This window comes from Osmerus mordax, chromosome 19 (genome assembly GCF_038355195.1).
Source record: "Osmerus mordax isolate fOsmMor3 chromosome 19, fOsmMor3.pri, whole genome shotgun sequence".
Lineage (NCBI taxonomy): Eukaryota > Metazoa > Chordata > Actinopteri > Osmeriformes > Osmeridae > Osmerus > Osmerus mordax.
Window position 1 is genome coordinate 13,344,886 of NC_090068.1, and position 13,929 is coordinate 13,358,814.

A 13,929-nucleotide genomic window follows, 5' to 3' on the forward strand; every position below is an offset into this window, starting at 1 on the left:
TAAGGCTTTCAACCAGACAAGGCTAACAGAGACCTCACTGACCACAGAGTGCCTCTGAAATCAACACCGGCTCTGGTTGTCCTGCTTTCATGTCCTGTACATAATATTCCAATTTAGTGCTTAATGGATTTCACAGTATTGATAATATAAAGTGTTACACACCAAAGGGTAGAGTAACCGTTGCCATTTCATTAATCAGACTTTTTCAGAACAATACAGTTTGAAAGAACACTGTAAATGACTGCGGGTTTAACAACCCAAAAAATAAATTTAAATACAATATATTTCCACATACACACTATTCCCACTAAAGGCGGTCATTATTCACATACACGTCATTAAAGATGAATAGACTCGTTAGAATATTTTGCATGTAGATGAGAAGTGCAGAGTGTACCTTTGGAGCAGTCAGGGCCTAGAAAGCCGGAGAAACAGTGGCAGTGCCCCGCCACACACTCCCCGTTGCCATGACAGTTAGTGGAGCAGCCATCCATACTTTCTACAAACACAGGAAGAGAAGCAGTTACACAACACACACACACACACAGGGAGAGAAGCAGTTACACAACACACACACACAGGGAGAGAAGCAGTTACACAACACACACACACAGGGAGAGAAGCAGTTACACAACACACACACACACAGGGAGAGAAGCAGTTACACAACACACACACACACGCACACACACACACAGGGAGAGAAGCAGTTACACAACACACACACAGGGAGAGAAGCAGTTACACAACACACACACACACACACAGGGAGAGAAGCAGTTACACAACACACACACACACACACAGGGAGAGAAAGAGTTACACAACACACACACACACACAGGGAGAGAAGCAGTTACACAACACACACACACACACAGGGAGAGAAGCAGTTACACAACACACACACACACACACACACAGGGAGAGAAGCAGTTACACAACACACACACACACACACAGGGAGAGAAGCAGTTACACAACACACACACACACACACACAGGGAGAGAAGCAGTTACACAACACACACACACACACACACAGGGAGAGAAGCAGTTACACAACACAACACAGACACCACCAAGATCATTCTTACAGCTCTTTCATTAATATAATGGTAATGGTTGCTGGCGGTAACAGTGATCATAAAGAAACAGTTAGAAAGCTGGGAGAGAGAACCCCACACTGGAGAGGGTTAAGACAGAAAACCGTCTTCTCAGGAAGCGAAGGTGAGTGCGTTAGAACAGCCCGGTGCCTCTTTCAGCACAGCCAGGGAGGCGGGAGAGGAAAGGGCAGTCAATTAAGGACAAGAGACCTTTTGTAGTTCTGTGCAACTGGCGAGAGAACACAACCAATCTGAAGTTGGAATGGAAGACTTTTTCAGCGCTTTTGGAGCACAAAATTTCCCCTATGAGCACCATTTCCTGTTTCTTTTACAGTGGTATAACAATACTAATTGCTTAGAGTGTAGCGTTTTCATAAACACATTATTTTGGAATAATGTCATGCACTTTTCCGTAATATAAATGTAACACAATACACAGGAATTCATTATTGCTCCAAATCATGTTAGCATACTTTGAGAAATTCTCGTTAGCGACTAACGGTCTCCTGAGTGTCTGATGTGCTCTTGAGCTTAACAGACGGAAGTTACCAATAGCGGTGCTGTGAACAAACACTTGCTCCATCTTCCTGCCGTCGTTGTAGAAGGCGAGGTACCAGGTGCCGGCGTCCATGTACTCCACAAAGCCCGTCTCCTGCAGGGAGGCCAGGATCAGGTGTCTGGGGGAGGAGCTGGGGACCTCGGGAGACTGGACTTCCTGTTTGATCAACTGTTTCCCGTCCAGCAGCTTGACGAAGTCAAACTGGAGAGAGACAGAGAGACGACGTTTACATGCACCGAAATATAATATTGGTTTATTCCACATCATCTTAATCTGAAAATACTACATTCGGAATATGGCCTGAATGCATCCTCCGTGTTCAGGGTCACATGACTCAGGATCACATGATTCAGGGTCACATGACTCAGGATCACATGATTCAGGGTCACATGACTCAGGGTCACATGACTCAGGGTCACATGACTCGGTTGTGATGCAGAGGAGGAGACACCCCCAGCCCCTGGGTGTGGTCAGGCCTGTGTCTTGTGGGGATCATCTCCCCAGGTCTCATCATTTACATTACATTTACATTTAGTCATTTAGCAGACGCTCTTATCCAGAGCGACTTACAGTAAGTACAGGGACATTCCCCCCGAGGCAAGTAGGGTGAAGTGCCTTGCCCAAGGACACAACGTCAGTTGGCATGACCGGGAATCGAACTGGCAACCTTTGGATTACTAGCCCGATTTCCTCACCGCTCAGCCACCTGACTCATCACAGCCTCTTCTCCTCTGGCATAGAGCCAGCAAGCCCAACCCCAGCCCCCTGCCCCCCAGCCTAGACACCCACCCCAGCCCCCTGCCCCCCAGCCTAGACACCCACCCCAGCCCCCTGCCCCCCAGCCTAGACACCCACCCCAGCCCCCTGCCCCCCAGCCTAGACACCCACCCCAGCCCCCTGCCCCCCAGCCTAGACACCCACCCCAGCACCCAGCCTAGACACCCACCACAGCCCCCTGCCCCCCAGCCTAAACACCCAGCCCCCTGCCCCCCAGTCTAGACACCCAGCCCCCAGCTGCCTCTGTCATCCATCTGAAGAGAACCTGAACTCCAGCATATGCGGAGACCCAAGACCCCTTTTGATTCTGCCCTTAGTGAGCATGATGAGGGGGCGGCTGTGTGGCTGGAGCAGCAGATGACCGGGGCCTGACAGCAGCCCGGGGCAGGATTCCGGTCCCAGGCGTCACTCATGTGTGCTGCTGGACATCAGCAGGCCTCCGCTGGTGATGGCAGCTTCCTAACCGCCTCGCGGCTGCTGAGGGGCTTCATCCAGAGCCACCCAAGGTCGCCCCAGGGCACGTGCACGACCCTGAGGCCCGAGGCCAATCGACCTCGCTCTGACCCAGAGTCTCTCAGCAGAGCCCCCTGGGGAGTGGGGGGCGGAGTGGTGTTTGTGATTTATGCGGGCGCGGGGGCGGCGTGGCCAGGCATGTTCAAGCCAAATCAAATCTTATTTGTACAGCCTGTTTTACAAACCAAAGTCGCAGAGGGCTTCACATACAGAACTGCTTCTCAACCAACCTAAACCCTGAAGAAAGACGAGCGAAGTTTCCCCTCCTCCAGAGACGGTTGGTGACAGAGAGCTGCAGCACGAGGCTAAACAGCAATACATCAAGAGTAACACGGTGCTAATGGATGTTGAAACACAGTTTCAGCTCTGTGCTCTGAGGTTTAAACCGCTGCTACCGAGCGGAGGCCGACGGTGACCGCACTTTGCGTCCTTGTCTCCAAGGCAACGCTGGCAAAATCTCCTCGGACAATAGAGGAGGGAAGTAACCGACGTGAGGCTCGCAGGAGACCGTCTCCGCCGACACCACCGCCTCCACCGACACTACCGCCTCCACCGACACTACCGCCTCCACCGCCTCCACCGCCTCCGCCGACACCGCCGCCTGCACGTGGAGGAGGAGACGCAAGAAGCCGGACGAGGACCCGGGGCGAGGAGCTGGGCGAGGAGACCGGGCGTGTGACAGACGAGCCGAGGCTGCGGAGGTCTCACCCTGACCTAGGTGTTCAGCCGCACGGCATGCTGGGTACTCAATCAGCAGGCCCAGCAAGGCTGACTCGCTCCTCCACCCTGACAGAGGCACGGCAGCGCCACGGGAGACAGCCGAGACAGGACTTGAACACGGTCCAGAGTACAGTAGTGGGCTCTGCCAAGTGTGATTACAAAGACGATAATTATTATCCTCCTGGTGAAGTGCATGTCTGTGTTGAAAGGAACCTTTCAATTAGCTCCTCATTAATTATTTGTCCATATGCAAATGTGCATATAGAGGAGGTTTTAATTGAATTATACCAGGTCTTTGATTTAAACTGTTGATCTTAGACTCTTAACGAGCAGTGATTGGGGAGTTATGGTGTCCTACCGACTCCATATTAGTTCCACTAGATCCTCTCTTAATTGTGTTATTTCTATGACAATACACCATACACACTTAAACTCCTCTTGCATTAAATAAACATTATTGGTGGGAGTCCACTGACGATCATAATTAACTTAATGACTGAATCCATTTGTCCGGTTTCACCCACCAGCACACTGCACTGCTGATCCTGTTCAAACACAGTCTCAGAAAACACATTTAGTGTACAGAAAAATACATGTGAGCAGCTGAAGGAGAACAGGTGTTTGTGCGTAGGCATTATGGCTAATCTAGTATGCCTGTGTGTGGGAAGGAGAAATGCAGAACTGTAATTATTACTACTATGTGAGATGCAGTATGTTAGATAGGGAATACATTTGATATGTGTGTGGTACAGTATGTTTCATCTGTGTGTGTGTGTGTGTGTGTAGGGATAAGGATGATGTGCAGGGTGGAGATAGCATACCTGTGTGTGTGTGGGTGTGTGTGGGTGTGTGTGTGTGTAGGGATAGCGTACCTGTGTGTGTGTGTGTGTGTGTGTGTGTGTGTGTGTGTGTAGGGATAGCGTACCTGTGTGTGTGTGTAGGGATAGCGTACCTGTGTGTGTGTGTGTGTGTGTAGGGATAGCTTACCTGTGTGTGTGTGGGTGTTTGTAGGGATAGCGTACCTGTGTGTGTGTGTGTGTGTGTGTGTGTGTGTGTGTGTGTGTGCGTACCTGTGTGTGTGTGTGTGTGCGTACCTGTGTGTGTGAGTGCGTACCTGTGTGTGTGTGTGCGTACCTGTGTGTGTGTGTGCGTACCTCTGTGTGTGTGTGTGTGTGTGTGTGAGTGCGTACCTGTGTGTGTGTGTGCGTACCTGTGTGTGTGTGTGAGTGTGTGTGTGTGTGTGCGTACCTCTGTGTGTGTGTGTGTGTGTGTGTGCGTACCTGTGTGTGTGTGAGTGTGTGTGTGTGAGTGCGTACCTGTGTGTGTGTAGGTGGGATGTTCCTTCGCCCGTATATCCCCAGCAGGGCGTCTCGCGCCAGGGAGATGTTGAACTTGACGTACTCCGGGTGGTGGATGGTGATGTAGAAGCGCCAGAACAACCCTGGAGGGATGGTCTGCACCACCGTGGTCCCGATGTCCACCTCGCCCCTGTCTATGGCCTTGCCTCGCTGGAACACATCCTTATCTAGAGGCGGGAAAACAACAAAACATGAAAATGAAGCGTTTTTCTTGTGTCTTGTTTCAGGTGATGAGTGAAAGAATGTAGGAATGTAGGCAGAGTATCTCTCTCTCCCTGGTGCTACAGTACCGGCTTTGACCCTGGTGCTACAGTACCGGCTTTGACCCTGGTGTTACAGTACCGGCTTTGACCCTGGTGCTACAGTACCGGCTTTGACCCTGGTGCTACAGTACCGGCTTTGACCCTGGTGCTACAGTACCGGCTTTGACCCTGGTGCTACAGTACCGGCTTTGACCCTGGTGCTACAGTACTGGCTTTGTAAACAAGCAACAGGAGGAACCATGGTGCTGTATTGACCAGGCAGGAGCTTTAGCAAACAGCTCTTCCAGCGGGGTGTGAACTAATTATTCTGTGCTGATAACCTCTGGTGTCAGCGCTCAACCGGCTACGCCAACACCGGAGGGTGTCACATTATTGATCCCAGCCCGTTCCTGGTGGGGAACATGAGCTCTCGGGGGCTCCGCTCTGCACATTAAGTTGATCTTATCTCCTCCGTGCTGCCTCCTGGAAGAAACTGGAGTATTGAGTATTCTCCTGCGTGTCCGCAGAGAGCAGTGGATGGAGGACGGTGGACCTTTGCGGCTTGGCGTGCCGTCGTAGGTGTTTGAATGAACGTGGCACTCGACAATCTTGGAAAAGTGTGCGGTGAGTGGATTGGTAATCACAGCAATCGAGACGACAGCAGGTGAATAAAAGAAGACGTATACTTAAAGGTGAAGCAGGTGGACTTGTTAATGGTAGCAGGGAGTTTCCGAACACGCTAATTGTTTCAATCTGGAAGATATTGGTCGTTGATGCTGTGTATGCTGTGGGGAGTCAGGCGGCTGAGCGGTTAGGGAAGCGGGCTAGTAATCTGAAGGTTGTCAGTTCGATTCCCGGCCGTGCACAATGACATTGTGTCCTTGGGCAAGGCACTTCACCCTACTTGCCTCGGGGAGAATTTCCCTGTACTTACTGTAAGTCGCTCTGGATAAGAGCGTCTGCTAAATGACTAAATGTAAGTGTGTGTGGGGACAATGTAGCTAGCCTTTTCTCCATCAGCAGTCCTACTGTAGTTTACATTTCACTCAAGGTTGGCAAGAACAAAAAAAAGAATTATTACTTACTTCAAAACCAACACACAAACAAATGAGTTCCTCAGCCTCCAGTCTATTCTGATAAAACAATTATTCCAGTAATCCAATTTCAATTAAATTAAACCATTTTTCAATTAGAGTCCTCGTCATTTCACTGACAGCTGAAAAGAACAACAAATTAATACGTTCTAGATCCAGCGTGCCCGTTTCATTAAAACTGAATGTTTTTTTTCCTAAGGGTTCACTACTTAGAACTGAGTTTTCAAAAAGTGGGTGGTACATGGTCCCATCAGGCGTGACCCAGACCCGCTGAGGACCACAGCGTCTGTGTGCGAGAGTGAAGGCTGGAGAGCTGAAACGAAGACAGGTGTCCTCAGCTCCACACAGTGAAACTGTTAACCCTGCTGGAGCCCGCAGCCTGGGAGGGGATTAAACTCTGCTCGCTTTCTTTAATTAACTACCCATGAAGCTCCCCATGATCGCTTCATAGTCGACGCATGCTAATGTGCCCAGGCACGGCTAGGCTAGCATCCACCTCCCTCACCTGCTCAGGGTGGGGGTCCACCTCCCTCCACCTGCTCAGGGTGGGGGTCCACCTCCCTCCACCTGCTCAGGGTGGGGGTCCTCCTCCCTCACCTGCTCAGGGTGGGGGTCCTCCTCCCTCCACCTGCTCAGGGTGGGGGTCCACCTCCCTCCACCTGCTCAGGGTGGGGGTCCTCCTCCCTCACCTGCTCAGGGTGGGGGTCCTCCTCCCTCACCTGCTCAGGGTGGGGGTCCTCCTCCCTCACCTGCTCAGGGTGGGGGTCCTCCTCCCTCACCTGCTCAGGGTGGGGGTCCTCCTCCCTCCACCTGCTCTGGGTGGGGGTCCTCCTCCCTCACCTGCTCAGGGTGGGGATCCACCTCCCTCACCTGCTCAGGGTGGGGATCCTCCACCCTCCACCTGCTCAGGGTGGGGGTCCTCCTCCCTCCACCTGCTCTGGGTGTGGGAGAGGACGGGATGGGAGCAGCAGATATGAGGGGAACGGTTCAAACTCCAACGCCAGGCTTTTACCCCGAGTCATTATGTGCTTACGAAGGGGCAATCCAATATTTTCATAACTGATTTGATTTTAATCTACTCTTCAACATTGCCCTAGTTGCGGTGAACGTTTTCTGGTTCACACGGTTATAGAAATGGAATTGAATTATGCGGAATGGAACTGAATTATTTCACTCATTGCCGATATGGAATTGTACCTCTGCCGTATTTGGAACCCCAGGGCTGGTCTGCTGTTATTGGAATAATTCTATTTCTCCATCCCATTGATTCTATGAGCTTTCTTCTTCGGAAGTGGAAAATTTCTATAATCAGATCTTTATCTCACTAATGGAGGCAATGCCCAGCAAACAGAGAAGCCGTTTTAACTGTTGAGTGACCTGCAATTCACCCAGACAGCCAGCTGTTTATCTTGCCTGCAACTCACCACTGTAGAGCAACCAGTCAAAACACATTAGCCCCAACCACACTAGCTGAAGCAGAACAACAGGCCCACATGTAAACACGGGAGTAAGTCAATGGTATTACTACTGGTGCTTAAACACCACCTTTTTTTTCCCTTCAAACAACCTCGCTCTATCAAAACTGCGCTACGACAGCAATGCAGTCCAGGCTGTATGGTGGGCACCGCCGTACCTCTGAAGGTGCTGTTGAGGCCAGGTAAGTCGAATGATGTGAAGGTGATGTCGATGCTCTCTGAGTCTTGGTCCAGCTTGCTCAGTCCGTTCTCGTACAGCTGACCGTCCACGGGCTGGAGGTGCCATGTGAGTCCAAACAGGTGCACCGCTGTAGAGGGGGGGGGGGGGGGGGGAGAGGGGAGAGAGAGGGAGGGAGAGAGGGGGAGAGAGAGGGAGGGGGAGAGGGGGAGGTGGAGGGGGGGGGAGAGAGAGGGAGGGAGGGGGGGGGGGGAGAGAGAGGGAGGGGGGGAGAGAGAAAGAGAGAGTAAGATAGAGAGATAAGAGTGTAAGATAGAGAGGAATAGAGGGAAAGATAGAGAGAGATAGAGAGAGATAGAGAGAGATGGGGAAGGAGACAGAGAGGAGAGAGATAGAGAGTCCGAGAGGAAAGGAGAGAGACCAGGATTAGCATGAAAGAACAACAGAAGAAAAGAATAGGACTAAGCACATCTGTTCCAGTGTAGTGAAGGCCTAAACTCTGCTGAATGTCACTTCCTGTTGAGCAGCAAGCTGCTGCGGAGAAGAATGACAGACATCTGTCTGCTCTTGCATCGTTTGAGATGAGAGAGAAAATAACATTTAGATTGAGTCTTAGACATCATGATGCTTCATACTGGAGTGTTCACACACACACACACACACACACACACACACACACACACACACACACACACACACACACACACACACACACACACACACACACACACACACACACACACACACACACACACACACACACACACACACACACACACACACCACTGAAAATAGACAAGATCATACAATAACTGGTATAGGCAATTACCAATGTGCTTCTCTTGGTCATGTCACAATGCTAAATCTGCATCATCCAACTGCAGTTTATGCATTTTTTCCAACCAACTCTGTCATCATCCCTAAACTAAAAACCAATTATATATATATCTTACTTTAAGTTGCTGTGCGAGATTCATGAAACAGATTAAATAGAATATTAAGATACTGCGAACCCATCAGAGATACAAAGAAGGATAAACTATCGGCTCTTCTTAAAGTAATGGATTAAGTCAAATCAATAAGGTAGAATGAAAAATTACTTCATGTAATGCTGCATTATGTTGTACAGAATAAAACTGAAAACCGAAAATCCAATTTCTGTTAAATCTCTGAGCTGTAAAATGTTGAGTTCATGGTCCAAAAGAGGACAGTACGTCCGTGAAAAGAGAGATCAGATATTCTGCTCTTATATCACCAGACAGATCAGTCTGTTTGCAGATATTCAGCAGTAACTACGTTCCCCATGCACAACTCTACCTGGAATGAGGGTGTATGTTGACGCAGACACACAACAAGGTATCTAAACCTCCTGGACTCTTCAAAATGAACATTTGGCACTTTGAAAACACATCACAACCCTTACGGTCTCTCAATCTACAGCTCATCGCTGGATTAGGATGCGTCACTGCATTTATGTAAATATATTTTACAAGAGACCCCGTAAACAAAGGTTAACGAAGCCGGGGAATGGAGAGCACGTCTGTGATAACTGAGTTTAGCGCAGGCACATCAAAAACACTAGCGAGAACCGGAGGGGAGGTGAGTGGAATAATCAGCAGCTTACCATCCCTGATTCATGTGCTCAAACAAAGGACCCAGCAGGTAGCCTAAGAGGCCTTCCCGCTCGTTACCACGGAGACTCAGGCAGGAAAGGTGGCCTGTGTTCCAGCCGCTCAGCCGCTAGCGGATCATTTAGACACGCGGGCCGGTGTAATTCAGCCTCGACCACTTCAAACCTTTTCCTTAGTTGTCTGCCTTTCAGAAAGCAGGCCCGACTGAGAAAGATCTTAGGATGCCTGTTCCCAACTAGCTAGCCAGCTGAGAAGTGAAGCCTAATTAGAGACTAAGTAGTTCATGGCAATTTGCATTTGTTGAACATATTCAGTGGATAATTGATAGTATCTGCTTCTTTAAAATGCATAATGCATAAAATGATTATGCAGTTTTGAGAGACTAATCAAATTAAACTCTTAAAAAAAGTCCTCTGCCTCCAAATATAACAACTTGAAGATGTTTTGTTTGAATTTGTTGGGCAGACAGCTACATTAGGCTTCAATCACAAGCAGAGATGATGTTTACAACACAACCAGAGCCCAGTACTGTATATGCAGCAGCGTCTGCATTCACAAGTCAAGCAGAGCAACCCACGGGTTTGCTTGACTTGCTTCAAGGACAGAACTACACAAGTAATACTTTAAACTACTCTTCAAATGCGAGGTGTAGGCTAACAGAGTGTGTTGTTGTAACTACACCTTGTACTTGCTACAAAGACAGGAGAAGATAAGACTTTGCCCTTTAAAGCACCGTAGACCTAGATAGGTATTTTCAGTTTCAAACCAGAGCTCAAATGCCTTGAGCTTAACACCAGCCAATTATGACCCATCAATAACAGTTATCATCTGACAGGCAAGGCTGCTACCCAGCTATTGTAAATAGCTGGGAATAATTAAATCATGACACATAGATGCGATTTTAGGGAGGAGGGGGGGGGAGAGGGGGTTAGATTCCTCACTTGACCTACCACCCTGGGCCTCCCTGGTAGCCTTGTCTTAAAGCAGCTACAAATAGGGGCTTTATCTATGTGATAGAGAGATTACTGGGGGCATCAGTTTGCATTATTCCACATCGGTGCCCTGCGGAGATCTGTGGGAAGACTTTGGGGGGGGGTGATGAAGACCAAGCGCTGGATTGGATTCACAGCAGGGGGCTGCAGTGTGGTTTCCATGCAGGGAACCTGGAGACGGTTCCTTCTGCTGTTGCTACTGAGGCTGTAGTGGATGAGTTCCTCCCACAGCACGACCGAAACTACAACTGCAGCACTCTCTGATGGCGCTCGCGTCGTTATTTACACAACAACAATAGCAGTAGCGTTTGTAAGACAAAGACTAATTGTATTCACGTCCTCCTGTTTTCAAAAATGGGTTTCAGTAATCGAAACGATAAAACACAGCTTGAACTGCTCATTAACGCTAAAAGGACACAGTCACCTCTGACAGTAGCAAGTCATCTTAAGATTAGGATCTGCTTAGTCAGGCGAGGCCGTACACTGTCACCAGAGGGCAAAATATGAAAGGGATGTTGGCTCTTTATGTCTGAATGCCAAGCATTAAGAGTCTTTGTACTGGTAGACATGAATAAACGTTCTCTCTGGGGCTGGATCCTGGTCGTTTAACTTCTCATGAATAAAGGACAGGCTACTTCACAACATCAGTGCCATTAATATCTGACCTCCCGCTTCTGTCTTCCAGGTGCATCCTGTGTGTTCGGTAGAGCTGTCAGTTTCAGTAGAGAATGGCACTTGATCTAAACTTCCCTGTACTGGGGGAAATAATTTACTGGCCGCCCTCTGTACCCTATCCTTCGCTCTCTTCAAAAAGGGCATTGTTTGGTTTATGGAGCCACGGCCAGAATACTAATAAGGAGCTGAAGTGAAAATGGATCGATCAATATGACCACAATGAGGCATGAAAGGTCTGCTACCTTCAAGGCAAGTCGCCTGGAATCATAAATTCCTCGGCTGCCCGCTTCCCTTTCAACACTGAGACTTTGACTCAGACCCTTTGACATTAGTCAGTCTCATTGATCCAAACACTTTTCAGTCTGTTAAACCAATACCACAGCCGACAGCTATCCATTACAGTGCCCTAATGAACTGAAAAAATCAAAACGTTTAATTTTCTCCAAGGAATATTGTCCCCCCCGCTCTGAGTTGCGATAGAGAGAGATATCTGAGGTTCATTAGACTTTTGTTATCCTCAATACACGTGATAAAAAAAAACTAATCAAAAGGAATCTGAGTTTAATGCTTATAAGTTATTACACTACTAAACATCATGGGAAGATATAATCAATTGGCAGTTTGGAGAAGTATAGCAGTTAGAGAAGGCTCTGAGACTCCTTTACCACACGCACACACACACAGTGCACGCACACACACACGCCCACACACTCACACACACACAGTGCACGCACACACACACGCCCATACACACGCCCACACACTCACACACTGGCAGACAGAGGGCAGGAGAGACATCAGTGGAGCGCAGGCAGCATTCTGACTTTGAAAAACAGACCGCATTAACTTTTCAGCAGATAACATTACCTCAGGGTTTCTATGAGTCGTCCCATATGACGTTGCCATTCGGTCGTCGGAGGAGGAGAAGGGAGAGGAGGGGGAGGAGGAGGAGGAGGAGGAGGGAGACTAAGGAATTAGACACATCTGCCTCTCTGGAGTACGACTGAAGTTTCGTAGCTTATGGAGTTGTGGCTTCTTCTTCCTCAGAGGCTGGGTGGGTGACGTGCTTCCTCTTCCTCAGAGGCCAGGTGGGTGACATGCTTCCTCTTCCTCAGAGGCTGGGTGGGTGACATGCTTCCTCTTCCTCAGAGGCTGGGTGGGTGACATGCTTCCTCTTCCTCAGAGGCTGGGTGGGTGACGTGCTTCCTCTTCCTCAGAGGCTAGGTGGGTGACATGCTTCCTCTTCCTCAGAGGCTGGGTGGGTGACGTGCTTCCTCTTCCTCAGAGGCTGGGTGGGTGACATGCTTCCTCTTCCTCAGAGGCTGGGTGGGTGACATGCTTCCTCTTCCTCAGAGGCTGGGTGGGTGACGTGCTAGACCAGCTGGAGTCACCTCCCTAGTCCTCCCCCCTCTTCCTAACACACTGGTGACTCTTCTGTGGCATCTGTGTGCGTCTCCCACAAATCTGTACGTCCACATGTCCCCCCTGTCTCTCAGACACCCTCGTCCGGCTCTGAGGAGGCCTGGCTGGGCAGCCGGCCTGGCTGAGGGGACAGGGGTCCAGCTTGGGTCTGAACATGCAGACGAGCATCCGAGCCGCCATCTTGTAAATATCTCTTGAGAGTCTTGAGCGTTCATGACACGTTTGTGAACTCGCTTGAAACACCTAGGTTAGGTTTCGTACTTCGTTCCTACCATTTCTCACACCTTTTTGGTTCCAATTATTCGCACAAATTAAATTATCACGAAGACCTCTTTCCAATAAAGTGTTTCCACTATTTTGGTGTAAAACAAATAACTCAGACTTAACCAATAACTTTTGCTCTGTATTCACCCTAATGTTGATCTGGTAATGTGTGCCCCTACAGACAGACTTGTGGGTAACAGTTTGGTAAGGCCCACCTTAGTTATTTATCTGACAGTATGAACAGCCCCCACATTATTCCTGATGACAGCACATCTGTTACAAAACAATTTGGAATAATTGCCTGATAACAGCCAGGCTTAACATTTAGGCTAATTTAATTCCTGTTCGAAACTCAAGACTCGAGCTCGCATTCTATGCTTCGCTTATGGGCCACGGAAAGATTATGGATTTTTATAGTTGTTGTTTAAAATGTGTAATGTAGCAGAGGGATATGTGAGAAAGCAGCGAGCAGTTAGAATGCAGTCAAGGTTTGACTGTGACAGTTGAGGATTCAGAATCTCTTGTCTGTGCACACGAGGGCTGAACCGTTGCCTCTGAAACGGCCTTATTAAAGAAGCGTTAATGCATGGTCACGCGGTTTAGCAAACTGCAGGTCTAAGGATCCGAAATGGAGGTCTAAAGAGCTACATCCTGCTATGTGTTGCATTTCCTAAGATCTTTATTGATCCTAACAGTGGCAGCTTAAGGACTTCATCTCAATTAGGAGAAACACACAGAGACCTGTGGGTAGCAGGAACCTCTGGAAGCAGCTCACCAAGGTCAGGATGCTCTCAGCCCAACAGACAACAGATTAAAAGACAAGGCCTTCGCTGACTTGTTATTTCACATTAACATACCAGAACGATCAATGCGCTGTCAGCCAGTGACAAGCCAACAACAACAACGCCATAAATAAAAGCGGA

At 49.0% G+C, this 13,929-nt stretch overlaps 1 protein-coding gene across 1 annotated transcript in view; it reads right to left on the reverse strand.

The window, feature by feature from the left end:
- Window positions 1-13,929, reverse strand: part of tenm1 (teneurin transmembrane protein 1) — a 99,338-nt gene that overhangs the window by 39,609 nt on the left and 45,800 nt on the right. The window contains exons 6-9 of the mRNA XM_067256708.1: window positions 8,003-8,152; window positions 4,992-5,200; window positions 1,656-1,866; window positions 398-499 (exon numbers count right to left, since the gene is read on the reverse strand). Coding sequence (XP_067112809.1) covers window positions 398-499; window positions 1,656-1,866; window positions 4,992-5,200; window positions 8,003-8,152 — 672 coding nt within the window. The remainder of the gene's footprint in view (window positions 1-397; window positions 500-1,655; window positions 1,867-4,991; window positions 5,201-8,002; window positions 8,153-13,929) is intronic.